The sequence below is a fragment of the Drosophila busckii genome, chromosome 2R (genome assembly GCF_011750605.1).
Source record: "Drosophila busckii strain San Diego stock center, stock number 13000-0081.31 chromosome 2R, ASM1175060v1, whole genome shotgun sequence".
NCBI lineage: Eukaryota > Metazoa > Arthropoda > Insecta > Diptera > Drosophilidae > Drosophila > Drosophila busckii.
The window spans coordinates 9,285,811-9,301,116 of record NC_046605.1 but is presented as its reverse complement, the minus strand read 5'-3'; the positions used below and the strand labels follow the sequence as shown (position 1 = coordinate 9,301,116).

The 15,306-nt window shown below is 42.1% G+C and overlaps 4 protein-coding genes across 4 annotated transcripts; 2 read left to right on the top strand and 2 right to left on the bottom strand.

Annotated features, from left to right (window-relative positions):
* Positions 1-257: 257 nt before the first annotated feature.
* LOC108597147 (chaoptin) lies at positions 258-4,178 on the bottom strand. The gene is made up of 9 exons (XM_017983541.2): positions 4,164-4,178; positions 3,842-4,083; positions 3,623-3,783; positions 3,401-3,570; positions 2,744-3,346; positions 2,431-2,685; positions 1,670-2,376; positions 740-1,618; positions 258-673 (listed from the first exon to the last, which is right to left on the bottom strand). Exons 2-9 carry the CDS (start codon positions 3,946-3,948, stop codon positions 280-282), a joined length of 3,276 nt encoding a protein of 1,091 aa, XP_017839030.1. The 5' UTR covers positions 3,949-4,083; positions 4,164-4,178; the 3' UTR covers positions 258-279.
* A 176-nt stretch (positions 4,179-4,354) lies between these two features.
* LOC108597148 (inactive selenide, water dikinase-like protein) lies at positions 4,355-6,439 on the top strand. The gene is made up of 2 exons (XM_017983542.2): positions 4,355-4,463; positions 4,835-6,439. Exon 2 carries the CDS (start codon positions 4,841-4,843, stop codon positions 6,035-6,037), a length of 1,197 nt encoding a protein of 398 aa, XP_017839031.1. The 5' UTR covers positions 4,355-4,463; positions 4,835-4,840; the 3' UTR covers positions 6,038-6,439.
* Positions 6,440-6,663: 224 nt separating this feature from the next.
* Positions 6,664-12,586, top strand: LOC108597010. Its single transcript, XM_017983288.1, has 7 exons — positions 6,664-6,968; positions 9,833-9,932; positions 9,993-10,189; positions 10,248-10,459; positions 10,511-11,568; positions 11,628-11,816; positions 11,875-12,586. The coding sequence occupies exons 2-7, from the start codon at positions 9,861-9,863 to the stop codon at positions 12,007-12,009; spliced, it is 1,863 nt and encodes a 620-aa protein (XP_017838777.1). The 5' UTR covers positions 6,664-6,968; positions 9,833-9,860; the 3' UTR covers positions 12,010-12,586.
* On the bottom strand, positions 12,254-15,096 carry LOC108597011 (beta-1,4-N-acetylgalactosaminyltransferase bre-4). Its single transcript, XM_017983289.2, has 5 exons — positions 14,978-15,096; positions 14,185-14,895; positions 14,002-14,124; positions 13,848-13,943; positions 12,254-13,792 (listed from the first exon to the last, which is right to left on the bottom strand). Exons 1-5 carry the CDS (start codon positions 15,094-15,096, stop codon positions 13,651-13,653), a joined length of 1,191 nt encoding a protein of 396 aa, XP_017838778.1. The 3' UTR covers positions 12,254-13,650.
* Positions 15,097-15,306: the final 210 nt, after the last annotated feature.

Genomic DNA, 15,306 nt, shown 5'->3' with positions numbered 1-15,306 from the left:
TGCGTGCGGCGCTGTGAATGAAAGTTCGAAAGTATCAGCTGGCCAGGGCTTTAACATTTTCTCAATTGTGCTCCCTGGCAGTCGCTCCTGCATGCCCCCCTTGACCACCGCAAGGTGGTTAGCTGGCTGGCTGGCTGGCTGGCTGGCAAGTAAACAAATACATGTGCGCACAGTCGGAACGCACATGTTCAGCTGTGGCTGTAAGGTCAGAGCGGCGCGTGTCCTTACAGTGCGTGCTAAATGTAAATATACAGCGTTTTTATTTATAAACAAAGCGTATTAAATACGCGCAACAATTGAAATTAAAGCTATGAGTATAAAGCAAGTACGACTGTAGTAATGGCTGCTGTCAGCGGCGCTTCTCACATTGAAATTGCCAAAGAAAAAGGTCCTGGGCAGCTTTAGCGAGGGCAATGCCTGGCACTGACCAGCAAACCAGCGACGTGTGTTGCCATCGCTATCGCGTGCAACAATACAAATTTCTGCAGCACGCAGCTTATCCTCGCCCAGATCCAGCTGATCCTTAATGCGTATTTGAGCTGTGCGCTCATTGTAAGCATAGTCCGACTCATACAGAATCTCATTGCTGCGGCTGCGTATATAGACATGGAAGTCGGCAACATCTGCAGTGGCTGAGACAAACCAACTTAGCGTTAGATTGCCCGCCTTGGTGCTGTAGGCAAAGAATTTAATAATAATGCATTAAAATTGTAAAGATTAAAGCTGCGCTGTCACTTACGTTTTTACTTCGCGAAAACGCACATCGGTCTGCTGCTCGTAGTCAGTGCCTTTATAGACTTCGCGCTCATCCTCGCGGCAATTCAGATACTCATCATCCACAGCAGTCAGTGTGGACAACTTGGGCGTTGCGCAAGACACATGCTGCAAATCTTCGCTGAGCGTTGTCTTCTGCAGCATAAAATGCTTCAATGGACGCATATTGCAACCACAATAAAATGGATTAAATGCTAAACTAATCTGACTGCCATTTCGCATGCGTGCCACCAAAGTAGCAGGCACATCCTCCAGAGCATTATGGCTTAGATCTACATGCATCAAGCTCTGCGTCTTTATCAGATTCTGGAAGGGCATGTGATAGATTTGATTGTGTGCTACGTTCAGGCTGCTTAGATTCTTGGGCAAATCAAATATATGCTCCTCGGATAGCAGATTCGCCAGCTCGTTGTGCGACAAGTCGAGCACACGCAGTGAGGTGAAATTGGAGAGCACACCGCGGCGCAGCTCGTTGATTTGATTGTGTGAGACATTCAGCTGCAGCAGCTTCTTGGTGCCAAACGTTATATCGTAGGTTAGCACTGGCATTTGATTGTAGCTCAAGTCCAAATACTTAAGATTATAGGGTATGTACTGAGCCGAGGGAAAGGTTTTCTTGGTGACAAAGCTTATGCGATTGTGACTCAAGTTGAGCGTTTCCAGACTCAGCAAATCATCCAGCACGCCATGCGTTTTGTTGTCCAGCTTGGACAGCGAGTTGTGTGAAAGATCCAGCGTGCGCAGCGAGGGCAGACCAATGAATATGTCATTTTGTAATTGCTGCAAACCATTCGCCGACAGATTCAAGTTGAGCAGCTGCAGCAGTCCCTCGAAGGCGCGTTTGCTACCAGAATTTCAATTAATTAACATTATTTAAATTAAAATTATAGCTTACCTTATATCCGTCACTTGATTATCGTGCAGATTAAGTTCAAACAGCACAGGCAGCTTGCCAAAGGCGCTACGCTCCAGTACGCTTATGTTGTTGTGCTCCAGATGCAAATATTGCAGCGTTGACATGACTGCGACTGCCTCCAGCGGTGGCCTGCTTATGCCATTGCTCTGCAGCATTAGCCGCTGCACCACCAGCAGACCCACAAAGCTTTGCCCATCCAAGCTATCGCCCAATTGATTGTAGCTCAAGTCAAAATGTATCAAGGAATTCATAACAGGCCAAGTGCCCGCTGGTATGACACTTATATTGTTATGGCTCAAGTGCAGACGATTCAAGGATATAGGCAGCTGGAAGAGCTTATCCAGCTGATTGTTATTAAGGAAAAGTTCACGCAGACTAGTTAACTTCGCCAGCGAGCCACGCACTACGTTCACCAGATTGTTGTAACTGAGATCCATTTCCAGCAGCGTGGGCAGTGTACCAAATGTAGACGACTTGATCTCTTGCATATTGTTGTGGGCCAGATTGATGCTGCGCAGTGAGAACAGCGTTTGGAAAACACCATTGAATATAGAAGAAATATTATTGTGTGAAACGTCAATGGTGTGTAGTTCGTAGAGCTTGGGAAAACAGTTTTTGGGTATTTCTGTAATATTGTTGTGGGATGCATTCAATACGCGTAGACCACTCATATTTTGTAGCGGTATCTGCAAAGATATACATTAATATATAGTACATGCTGAATTACTTGCAAGACTTACATGCGCCAGATTGGTAAAACCATTGAAACTTAGCCGAAAATCTGAGGCAAATGTAGTTTCGTCAAAGCTGCGACGCGAAAAGTTTACCAAGCGATTATGCGATAAATCCAATATAGTTATATTAACACAATTCTCAAAGGCAGCCGTTTCCACCAGCTCCAGTGCATTATGGGATACATTAATGACTGCTTGATAAATATCCTTGAAGGAGTTTTTCTCTATTTTTGTTATATTGTTTTCAGCCAAGTCGAGTAACTGCAATAAAAATCATTTTAATTGATAAATTATTTACAAATTTGTCTCATGCACTCACCTCCACATAATTCATTTGGGTAAACATTTGATACTCAATCTTTTTCAACTTATTTCTAGCCAAGTCTATGGTGCCTATGCGTGCAATAGAGCCAAAGGTGCCACGGCCAACCTCTGTAATGACATTATCGCTTAGAAATAGACGGCGCAAGAAGCGCATGCCACGAAAACTGTTTGCATCCAGCTTGCCAATGTTGTTGTGGGACAAGTGAAGCACCTTCAGCACAGAGTTTCTAGCAAAGGTGCCACGACTCAGCTCATTGAGTGCATTATGCGAGACATTGCACCAGCCCAGCTTAGTTAGATCTGATATATGCTGCGCTTCCAATTTCGTTATGTTATTGTGACTTATATCCAGCACTTCAAGCTCACGCAAGTTCTTAAACTGATTACGTTTAAGATTCATCAATTGATTACCATGTAGATCCAAGGTTTTTAGCTTGCGCAGCGGCTGAAAAGTTTCCACTGGCAAATCACTTAAAAGACCATTGCTTAGGCGCACTACTTCCAGTTTGTTGGTGATAGCTTGACCTAGGAATAGATCCTTGGGTAGCTGCTCAAAGGCGTGACCATCTATAACCAGCTGGCTGGTCTCGCCTAAAATCTAAAATAACTTTATGGTTAAACAATTTTCTCTTTTTTACGTAATAGTACTTACACCAAAGGCTAGCTGTCCAACTTGACTTAGATTTGTGCGCAGCAAGTGTAGCTGCTCCAGCGTATTGTTGACACCATAAAAAACATAATCATCAATTGTGGCAAGTGGTGTCTCCTCTATGACCAATAGTCGTGCCTTGATATTGGCAAATAAAGGTCCAAAAAGACGAACTATAAATACAAGCATAAGTTTAAATTAACTCAATTAAGCTGCCATACGCACCAAAGTGTCCCTTATAGATGACAAGCTCCTCCACTGGCATCTCTAGCGCAGCAAGATTTTGCAGCGCCACCGCTAATGTGGCAAGATTTGTATTTTCGCAACGCACAAAAAGTCCATTATCGCTGCCTTTGACGCAAACACAGGGGTATATAACCTGAGATCTGTTAACATAGGGAATGACAGATATACTTTCAAATACGTTAATTAAAATTTGCTTACTTTTTCGGGCATTTGAACTCGGGCTCGCCATAAACGTATTCGCTGCTGACCAAAGCAATAAACTGCAGCAGTACGATACCAAGTATGCGCAGGCGTAGCTGAATCATATTGCGTTTTTAACCAGTTTGCTTAATTGTATGTGTGGTATGGCGCAGACGTCAATTGGCCATGACAAAGGTAAGTTTGTTGCTTGAGTCTTTTGTTGAAATATTATAATTTCACATGTATGCACTTTGGGGCAGCTGCAAGTAAGTAAATTTAATAAAATAATTGTTAAATGTTGATCTACTTAATTATTTATCATAACTTGTTTCACTTTTACTTTTAACTAGCGTGAGAGCAACAGGTTCTTCTGACTTACACTCTTTTGTTTTGTTTCACTTAGCGCGCAGCAGTGTTGCCCATTTAACTATTTTGCTGGCGGGAATTCTACTCGATAGCAGCCCGATAACAGCTTACGAGTTGGCAGCCTCTTTCGATAGAACGATATGCATGTGTGGTTTTTGTTTTGGAAGAAAAAATCACATGGCAACTCTGTAACTGCGACAGCAAATTCAACGCGCTAAATAAAAATTATTTTGCCGGTTTTTCATCATTTTATTGTAACCTATTAAGTGCAAAAGTAAGTAGTAGTATTGGCAGTTGCCTAATACAAATTGGCTTTGAAATAAGCGCATTAAAATTAGTGGCTTACACTTTGTAAAGAGTGGACATTGTTCACGTTTTGTACTATGACAACGGGGAGAAATACTGACTTCGCCCGATACAGCCGCCAGCAAGCCGATAGCCAATCATAGTACGCGCTATGCACACACACACAACATTCGGCTGCAAATCCGTGTACATACACGTCTGTTTGCGTGTGTATTTGTGTCGAGGGAGAACGCGAGTTATTTGCCCGGGCGCTTATTTTGTTGGCGGCAAAAAGTGCGTAACTTCTAGTTGGAACTAATTGACTAATTGAAAATATTGGTTTTTATTTCCAATTTTTAGCATAAAATGAGCTACGCTGCGGATGTATTAAATGCTGCTCATCTGGAGCTGCACGGCGGTGGCGATGCGGAATTGCGTCGCCCTTTCGATCCCACTGCCCATGATTTGGACGCATCTTTTCGCCTTACACGCTTTGCTGATCTAAAGGGGCGTGGATGCAAGGTGCCCCAGGAGGTGCTCTCTAAGCTGGTGTCGGCGCTCCAGCAAGATTACTCCGCACAGGACCAAGAGCCGCAGTTTCTTAACGTGGCTATACCACGCATTGGTATTGGTCTCGATTGTGCGGTTATACCGTTGCGTCATGGAGGTCTCTGCCTGGTGCAGACCACTGACTTCTTTTATCCTATTGTGGATGATCCCTATATGATGGGCAAGATTGCTTGCGCTAATGTGCTGAGCGATCTGTACGCCATGGGTGTCACCGATTGCGACAATATGCTCATGCTGCTGGCTGTGAGCACCAAGATGACGGAAAAGGAGCGTGATGTAGTTATACCGCTGATAATGCGTGGTTTTAAGGATTCAGCGCTGGAGGCGGGCACCACGGTGACGGGTGGTCAGAGCGTAGTGAATCCCTGGTGCACTATTGGCGGCGTGGCCTCCACCATTTGCCAGCCCAATGAGTACATAGTGCCGGATAATGCTGTCGTCGGCGATGTGCTGGTGCTAACTAAGCCACTGGGCACCCAGGTGGCAGTCAATGCCCATCAATGGATCGATCAGCCCGAGCGCTGGAATCGTATTAAGCTTGTGGTCTCCGAGGAGGATGTGCGCAAGGCCTATCATCGTGCCATGAACTCCATGTCGCGTTTGAATCGCGTTGCTGCGCGTCTAATGCACAAGTACAACGCTCATGGCGCCACCGATATAACTGGCTTTGGTTTGCTGGGTCATGCGCAGACACTCGCCGCTCACCAAAAGAAGGATGTGTCTTTTGTCATACACAATTTGCCAGTGATTGCCAAAATGGCTGCCGTGGCGAAGGCTTGCGGCAATATGTTCCAGCTGCTACAAGGACACTCGGCAGAGACCTCGGGTGGCTTATTGATCTGCTTGCCGCGAGAACAGGCCGCCGCCTACTGCAAGGACATTGAGAAACAGGAGGGCTACCAGGCATGGATCATTGGCATTGTGGAGAAGGGCAATAAGACGGCGCGCATCATTGACAAGCCGCGCGTGATCGAGGTGCCCGCCAAGGATTAACCCAGTACACTTCTCAGCTCTCCGTTGTAATGCATTCATTGAGTGAATTAAGTTAATGTTTTTTCGTAATGCAATTTTAAAACTTTTATAACAAACCGCTGGACTCCGCTAAACAGTTAAACGATTGAATAAAAAGCGCACACTTGACTTTTGTCTTGAGTAAATAATGCAAAGCAGACCGCAAAATTCATTTACATATTCGCCAGAGCCAAAAAGCTCGGCAAAAACGGCAAGCAGAGAGCTTTGAGTGTGTGGGAGAGTGGATCAAAGCAGAGAGAGCGCAACAGGTCTGGTCCATGGGGGTATTGTGCTGAGATAACGCTGTAGCTTAAGAGCATGACGTCACAAATGCTTACAATTAGTTATGATACACATGCGTTTAAATCATATTTTGTAAATTTAAATAACACTGCAATACAATTAAATATATTTCTAAGTAAATAACTAATAAAGATTGAGTTAAAACATATTTGTTATGTACTGGTATATGCAACAGTGCTGACGTCATATCGAGTAGAGCGAGCGAGCGCAAACATCTTGTTAGCGAGAGACTTTTGAACAAATGGATCCCTCTCGATCTCTGCTCACAGCAAGTGCGAAATGGAAGCCCCAGTACTGCACCAACCAGCGACGCGTACGCGTGTATAACGAAGAGTCAAAGCTGTTTCCGTTACCATTAAGTGTTGTTTCTTGTGGTAGACACACACACACACACACACACAGACACGCGCGCAAAGACACAGCATACAATCTAACAAATCAAATACATACAAACGAATTTACTAAGACGAAAGCGCCCGCGCATTGTAGCAATTTTCTTTTTGGCTGAACACTGACTGTAACAACAACAACAATCAGCATTAGCAGCAACAACATCAACTATAGACAACAGTCTGCACCAATCATTTTTGAGTTTTGGAAAAAGTGCACAGTGAGTGCGAGTGAATTAAATACAAAAACACATACATACATGCATAAAAATTCAATTGCTCGCGGCTATGTGTGTGTGTGTATCTATGTACATAATCTAAGCGTATCTATTGAACTGTCAGACGAGCTTAGAAAACAAACTGATGACGATGGCGACAAACACGCACAGACAAACGAGTTTTCTAATTTTTTTCTGCTACCCTACGTAGCAAGCGCACTATTTCTTTCGTAGCGCAAAAAAGAAAGAAAAGAAAAGAGAAATTCAAATGGTGTTCAATAAAAATACGCATTGTATTTGCAAATCGCAGGCAGTAGTAGTAGTAGTATATATCTCTAATAGATATATTTGCCTTTTGGGATGATTCATTGTCCGAAGCGCACTCGATATACAATATATTTTCGAATCCAAGAGCAACAACAATATATTGAAAGCCAAAAGAACAGTGGCAGTGAACTATTTATAGAATTATTTGTTTTCATACACACACACAGATACAATACAATTGTACATAAAGAGCTACAAAAAATATTGTTGAAGAAAAGGCTAAAATGAAGGCGACAACAGATCAGTTCTCATTAGGCTCGCCACACTCGTAAAATCGCCCAAATTAAAACATGTTGCTGCATAGGTATATTTATGAAGTAGTATATACAGACGATTTTGAATTTAAATTAGCCAAGTTCAAATGGCTTTTAAAGCTTGTTTATGTGTTTATAAACTGTCTATGTGTGCATACATTTAGTTTGAACTGTGCGCTAGTGCGTAGGTGGCTGGCAAGGAGGCAACGACAGCAATAAGCAGCGCTGCGACTGCGACAGCGACGCCAACAGCGCCACACAAATTGGCAAAAGCTACACAGAGCAAAGGCGCTTGAACACAAACACAGACACACACACACACACATACATAGAGAGCATGTACTACGCCTTTTCGCCTACGTTTTCGATTTGATTTTCGGAAATTCCAACAGCAATAATAACAACAAGAACAACAACAACAACACCTTCGCTTTTGCTTTTTTCGGCAGCGTTTTAAACTTGTTGTTTGTTCGCTTGCTTTTGCTATTTTGTTTATTTTATGTTTTGCCTACGTATGCTTACGTTATAGATCTTGTTCGCTGGCATTTTGCGAGCTCCCCCACCCCCTGCGCGCACGCCCACTCCAATGCCAGACACCAGCAACAACAACAACAACAACAGCAGCAACACCCCGCTTTTGTCTCTCGTGTCGATTATATGAGATCATTTTGAATTGTACTAAACACAACAGCAAAGCTGTATGCAAAAACAACAACAACAACATCAAGTATACGCATCACATGCCCAATCGCTCTCAGCGCCTGGCTTTTGTTGTTTTTGTTGCTAAATTGAAAATAAAAGCGCTCGTAGTAAAACGTGTTGAGTTGACCAGGCGTCAATTAGATTTAGCCTTTTATTTATATTATGTTTGTCTTTATTATTACTCTGCTAGGCACACAGACATGCACACACACACACGCATACAATTTCGCTTACGTGAGCTTCTTTATTAGCTAAACTTTTGACCATATGGTCTAGCCGTAGCGCTCAAGGAAGTTCATGCTTACGTATTCATGATTTCCAATTACTTACACACAAGCATATCTACATACATATGTAAATACTTATGACTTACACATTATTACGTTTAAAGTCGTTCAACTGACGCTTATGTATGACATCATCTTGCCGTCATCCTTGTGCTTGCAGCGTCTCTGCTTGTTCGCTCTCTCTTTCTTTAGTTCTCGCCGGCCTTCTACAAAGTCATTCATTGAAATCTCTCTCAAGGTTATCGCTAAAACAGACACACAAATTCACAACAACAAAGCGACGCATTAATAAATATACAGGTTTCTGTGCTGCGTTTTGTTTTTTTACAAAAAAGGAGCTAAGGACACGTCAAAATTGCAAAAAACCAGTTTCGACATTGCATTCGCCAGAGCTTTTAAATATTTGTATTTTGTATTTTCGTGCATGTCGTCATTTTGTGTCTTAAATCAATGTCATTATTATTTTGCTGTTCTCTAAATGCCAAAACTTGAAAGGGTATATTGGCTGCGTTTTAAAATTTTCCAAAATATATATTCTTGTGACAGCATAAATTATAATCATTTAAATATGCTAATAAATTTAATTGTAGCTAAGCTGATGCAAAAATTCTAAATTCAAATTCTCTTGATAAGTATTTCTCATTTTATGTTGCTTGTGCTTGTTTTTCTGAATAGTTTTATTTGTATTTAACAATAACAATGGATTTTGTTGCAGTAGCTTAAGCTCAACGCCTATTTTGCCTAAGGTTAGATATGTTACTGATATGAGAAACCAATTCCAATTTACTATATAATTAAGAGCAAGCGCTTGTTTTTAACTGATTAGCTGGAAGCTAGAATAAAAATACAAGTATGCAAATCGTTTGTTAATTACCGGCTTTAAAATTGTAATGTACAGTAAATGAGCCGTAGAAAAACTCATTGAAATTAATAATAGAGCATATTTATATGTTACGCTTTCGAAAACAAACATTTTTTTAAGTGATGCGCACTTCAGATGACTTAAGCTCCATTAATGCGCCAAATATTTCACGACTTGAGAGCTCAGACCCAGCAAACAAACGCACCATATATGTATTATAAACTTTAAACGTGGGTGTTTACATATAAAAATTCTTTACATATGAATTTCTTATGAATGGCGAATCAACCTGTCAAGTCCAAAGTCGTTACGTTAACACACCCACACGTTAGACTTAGCCAAGATTTATGCATATAGTATGTGCTTAATACAACTTACTCACCACTAGGTATTTAAATAATTTTCACATTTTTATTTGCTTGATGTCATTCGCAGCAAAAGTATATAAAGTAAATAATTGGACATGCAGTACTCCAGTAGCTCGGAAAATTACTCATCCTCGATGCGCGATACGCCATCGAAATGGAACGGACGTGTAAGTAGCTAAAATTAAATATTTCAAATTGTGTGTTTTAATTCATTTCAAAATATGCAGAACGACAAGAATTATGCCTACAAAAAGTCATCGTATCAATACTCCAGTGCGGGTGATAATAATGCCTCCTATCAGAGCAAGACCGCCGATGAGAATATTGATCAGTTGGATGCCTTGCTGGAGGATCTTAAGCAGGAGCGTCAGCTGAGCACCAGAGAGCGCGAAAGCTTGCCCGCAGGCACCAGCTATAGAACGCTGTAAGTGCAAGTGCTAGCAAAGTTTATAACAAAATTCTAATATTAACTTTAAATTTAGCGAACGCACTGATCCGTCAGGCAATGTGACCAAGACGACGCGCATTATCAAGACCACCAAACATACAGGTGGACAGCAGCCATTTAGCGATGATGTGGAGACCTTTAATCCCACGGACTACAGCACTTTGCAGTCCAAGTCCAAGTACTCCAGCTTCCAGGACAGCCTAAAGCGTGATGAGTTTCTACGAGAAGAGAAACCCTATACGTTGTGTAAGTAAATGAAATTTCAATTGCAGCAGGAACTAATGCATATACTTATAGCCCACTCACCTGGTGGCTTGCGTTCGAGCAAGACCAAAATCTATGAGAGCAGCCGCACGCTCAACAACAATGTGGAGCTGGTGCCCGCACAGACCGTGACCAGCAATGTCAACATCGAAAAGGAACTGCAGGATATTGCCTTGGGTGATGGCATTTTGCCCGCACCCGGCACCAAGGTGACCACCACTGTGCGCACCTATACCTATGAAATTCCAGCTACTGGCCCTGGCAGCACCACCAGCACGCTGAACCGCAACACCAATACGAATACGAATACGCTGAGCAGCAGCTACAAGCATCATGAAACTCTGAATTCGAGCCAGAACTATGCAACGTCGCCCCATGCACCGCCACATGTGCCACAGACTGTGGTCTACAACACGGAGAGTTACTCCACGCTCAACAAGCCCAATGACCGCCCCTTGGTGAGCAATCAATCGTATGAGATACGCGAGCATAAGGAGACCACCACGCGTGGCCTGAGCCCGCAGCCGCGTCAGCTGCCGCTGGGCCCAGCTGTTAGCCCCAATGGCATGCCGCCACAGACCAATCGCACTGTTATCTACAACATACACAAGACGGACAACACCATAAATGAGCAGCGTTATCCGCACAGCCCAGCGCACAGTCCCAACTATGGTGCACCACCACATAGTCCAGCTCAGCCACAGCTGCCGTCAGGCGGCACCAATCGCTACTATTACAAGGAGACGGAAACCTCCAACACGGTCAACACCATACATGGCCCGCCCAATGGTGGTGCACCCACGTACACGCTGGAGCCATCGCATCCGGCGCCGTTGAAGCAGCTGCCCCACAATAGCTATCCAATGCCAATCCCGCAGCCACAACCACAGCCCGGCAATGGCTATCCACCCAATACTAGCTACACTTATAATTACTCTTCCACCACCAACACGACCAACAATCGTCGTGGTCCCGGTTCAGGACCAGACTACGGTTCTCCTTCGCCTTTCCCTGTGGACGGCGTGCAGTATCCCCTAACCAATGGCAATCCGCCACAGCGTGTGGATGATCTAATGCAGTCTTTCTCCACAGTAAGTACTAAAACCTCCAAGACGCTGTCTAAGCCAACTTAATCTAAACTTGATTACAGACGGATCATGTGGATCGCGTGGATGTAGAGACGCCTGTGCGCAAGCGTGAGATTGAAACAGCCGTGGCCTCGCCACAACAGCAACATGTGCCCTCTGTAAACAAAGCTGGCAAGGATGTCTATTATCCACCTGGACATGATACTATGACTTTAAGACGCGAGGAAATGCATGCAGGCTCCCAAGCAGGCGTAAGACTTTCATTTAGTTTTGCAGCACATTTGTTAATAAATATTTCTCTATATGCAGGGACGCTGGGCCAAGGGCTCGGGCATGTATGAGTACGAGTCTGGCTCGCGCTCCAAGACGAAAACCAAGTCTGGCGGTGCTGTGGTGCCCGTTTGCCTGCCGCTCTGCTGCGCCATGCCCTGCTCCATTATGTGAAGAGCCTGTCTATGGATTATAGATTACAATCACTTTGTATATAGCATTCAAAATATTGCCGTTTATAGTGCTAACGCTAATTCCTGCCTACTCCCCCCAGTTGATATATTTTTTATTTCTGTTGAGCTAACCAGTCTATATGCTATATATGCTTTTCATTGTTGTAATTTGTTGAACAAATTGTTTGAAAATTTGATAGAACTTAGGAGTATGTTTATCGCTCCGTGTCTATGTATTTTATGTAACGTATGTATATATATAAGGCAATGCCTAACTATTGTTGTATTTGGTTATAGTCTGCTCCTACCCTCCGCACATCTAACCTAGTTTGCTCCTAAAACAAAGAACGTAACGTTTCGCTCACGCCCTCAAATCAAAATTTCTAAATTGAGAAAGCATTTATATTACAACGTGACCAGTGTAAATCATTAGCTAAAGCCCACACACACAACGTGTGGCATATACTTATAATTGTAAGTTTATTAATCTAAAAAGCAAAATTTGTTTTAACTGTAGTTCTGCATACCAAACTAATAAATGAGCCATGGAATTTAATTCCACACTCGCCATAATTATATATATATATATATCTCACTGTCTATATATCTCTGCGTCTCTTCCTGCCCACCCCCCGCTGTATGCCATGCGCTCCAACTCGAACACTAGCTATACTAATTGGCGACGTCAAGCATAAACAAATCGTCGTAAATATAATAACACTGACTTGAACGGTAACATAGTCGTTACGCAGCCATAAATAATTTCTAATACACGTATAACCGTAAAATAATAAAAACGAAATCTAACCAACGAAAACGAACAAGCTGTAGCTTTTAATTAATTGACTTGGGTTTGTTGTCTTTTGAGTTTTGGTATAGTAAAAGTTTTATTCTGGTATAGTAAAATGTATTTTTTGTTTTAATAAGTTTTACATTTTGTTTTGGTAATTTGTATATTAAAGTATGGTTAGTGTTTAATACCCTTGCAGTTGTCGGATATAAATCGCTTATTGAACTTGGCACACGAGTTGTAACCTTGGCAGGTTGGAACGGATCACACATTTTATCATATTTAGCTGTCAATAATCAGTCCAATAAACATAGTCAAGTTGATACGTTATAAGAATTTGTTTAGCTTAAAATAATAAAGCCAAGATTTTCTTTAATATTCACATATTTATACTAGCTGCAAGGGTATAGCTAGTTTCGGCGCACCGAAGTTCTTACTTGTGTTTATTATCGTTCTGATAGAATAACAATTTTGGGTTTATATATATAATATATATATGTATGTATGTATATATTATTTTGGTTATCACAAAAGTAATATCTACATTTTCACCTTGTAGGAATTGGTGTAGAATTTTTTGTCTTTAGAGATTCGTAATAAAATTATGCAAAACAAAACAATAATAGATTTAACAATTCGAAAACGAAAACTACTCAGATTAAATATTTAATGGTACTATGTATACTACTAAGAGATTGAGAGGACTTTGGACTTGCTACAAACACCATAAAAGTGTTTATGTCTAATTATAGGATATTACTTTGAGGCTACACTGCAAAAAGTAATGTTGTCTTTTGTACATACATAAGTAAATATTATTGAGAATCGCGTTGCACAATTTTCCATTCCACTTCAACTCTTGCGTTCCGAGTTCTTTAGCTCAGCTAAATACCAAGTAAATGTTGGAAATTCTTTGATGCTATATATCTCGTACTTGATCGAGTTTATGCCATCCGATTCGATTTTGCTCATGCCATTCTGTAGATTTTCATAGCTACAAAGTAAACATGATTAGCTTTAGTCTTAAAAGCAAATAATTTAAAGCGTACCGTTTGGGATTTGCCTTCTCCTTTTGATGTTTTAACATCATATAACGCGCAATATTTAGTGGATAACGTGATATGAATAGATTGGCGTGTTTCAATCTGCAAATGTTTCAGAATATATTAGTTAGTTTCAATATAATTTATAAAATAGAGCAACCTGTTGGACATGTCGTCGTCTTCGCCACCCCAACCAAAGAACGAATTGGAGAAGCCATTAACAGCCTGAAATTGCTGTCTGGTCATGGCCGAAACTCCGCCAAATATTGTACGATAAGGCAACCTAAATATAAAATCAATTAGGACACTTGCAATACATTCTTTATAAATTAGCCACACTTACTTGAAATTCCACTTGTCAATGGCAACGGACATGTGCCGCGGCTGACGTGGACAATTGTAGAGATTGCGCGTATCCAAAGGTATTAGATCGACGTCGTGGAATATAAAACAGTCCCACTGATAAAGCTTTAAGGCCTCCAAGTAACCGATATTCATCATGGCAGCACGATTAAAGGGCTTGCCATTGGTTTGCTCGATTATAAATATGCGATAGGCAATACGCTGTGTCATTAGGAACGGATGCATATTGCGCAAAAAGATGGAGAGGTGTGCATAACGATCACGAAATGGCACCACTATGGCCACATGATACTGAGCCTGACAGTCTGTTGGCTGATACGCGCCGCCAGCTTGCAACAATGGTCCAAGCTCAGCCTCAATAATATCCATTGATTCGAGTGTTATGTTGGGAGTAACGGGGCCGCCATTGCGTGGATCAGGATCAGTGCAGTTTTGGTTTGGAAGCGGTTTGTGCGTGCTGCTGCTGGCGGCGTATATATGTGAATGCGCGTGCGTTAAGTCTTGTGGAATGGAAGTAATATTTGCTAACGCAATCACAGTCGTTAAGTTTGAGCTGCGGCTGAATTGCAGCTCGTGCTCCTTTGATAAAGCCAATGGTGCAGCAGGCAGACGTTGCCCACTCTCCGCGCTCCCTTCGCTATCGCTGCCATTTTTGTTATGTATATGCGCGTACTTGTGCACGCGCCTTATGCTGTAAATGTGAAATGGCAATTAATCAACGCCTGCTTGTTTATAAACATGTGAAATGCATGTGATTTTCATTTACACCTTACCTCAGTTTGCTCAGTGACGTGGCGCCGTCGGTGGTAGATGACCATAAGAAGTTAAGCACTAGCAATAGGCATATTGCGAGCAGGCAGCGTAAGAGATTCGCTTTTGTAACAATGGACATGGTCCAGAGATTGCATCATTCCTTATTCAACTTGTTTTCTATTTTTATAAGCATACAAAAACAGTGCGAGTTGGCTATATACACGTAATTTAGAAATATTTATGTTTCAGTTACCAACGTTTCCCTCAACAGCTGATGAGCTGCCGCACAGGGTGTTTCACCCAAACACTTGGCGCCACATTGTAAATTAATATTCAAACTTCAGAGCAA

Coding starts and splice junctions, on each gene's coding strand:
- LOC108597011 (XM_017983289.2), bottom strand. CDS start 15,096: ATGTCCATTGTTACAAAAGCGAATCTCTTACGCTGCCTGCTCGCAATA. Junction 14,896..14,977: donor ACGTCACTGAGCAAACTGAG/GTAAGGTGTAAA, acceptor TCACATTTACAG/CATAAGGCGCGTGCACAAGT. Junction 13,793..13,847: donor GAGAAGGCAAATCCCAAACG/GTACGCTTTAAA, acceptor TTTACTTTGTAG/CTATGAAAATCTACAGAATG.
- LOC108597148 (XM_017983542.2), top strand. CDS start 4,841: ATGAGCTACGCTGCGGATGTATTAAATGCTGCTCATCTGGAGCTGCAC.
- LOC108597147 (XM_017983541.2), bottom strand. CDS start 3,948: ATGATTCAGCTACGCCTGCGCATACTTGGTATCGTACTGCTGCAGTTT. Junction 2,686..2,743: donor CCCAAATGAATTATGTGGAG/GTGAGTGCATGA, acceptor TTTTTATTGCAG/TTACTCGACTTGGCTGAAAA. Junction 1,619..1,669: donor AATCAAGTGACGGATATAAG/GTAAGCTATAAT, acceptor AAATTCTGGTAG/CAAACGCGCCTTCGAGGGAC.
- LOC108597010 (XM_017983288.1), top strand. CDS start 9,861: ATGCAGTACTCCAGTAGCTCGGAAAATTACTCATCCTCGATGCGCGAT. Junction 10,460..10,510: donor AGAGAAACCCTATACGTTGT/GTAAGTAAATGA, acceptor ATATACTTATAG/CCCACTCACCTGGTGGCTTG. Junction 11,569..11,627: donor TAATGCAGTCTTTCTCCACA/GTAAGTACTAAA, acceptor ACTTGATTACAG/ACGGATCATGTGGATCGCGT.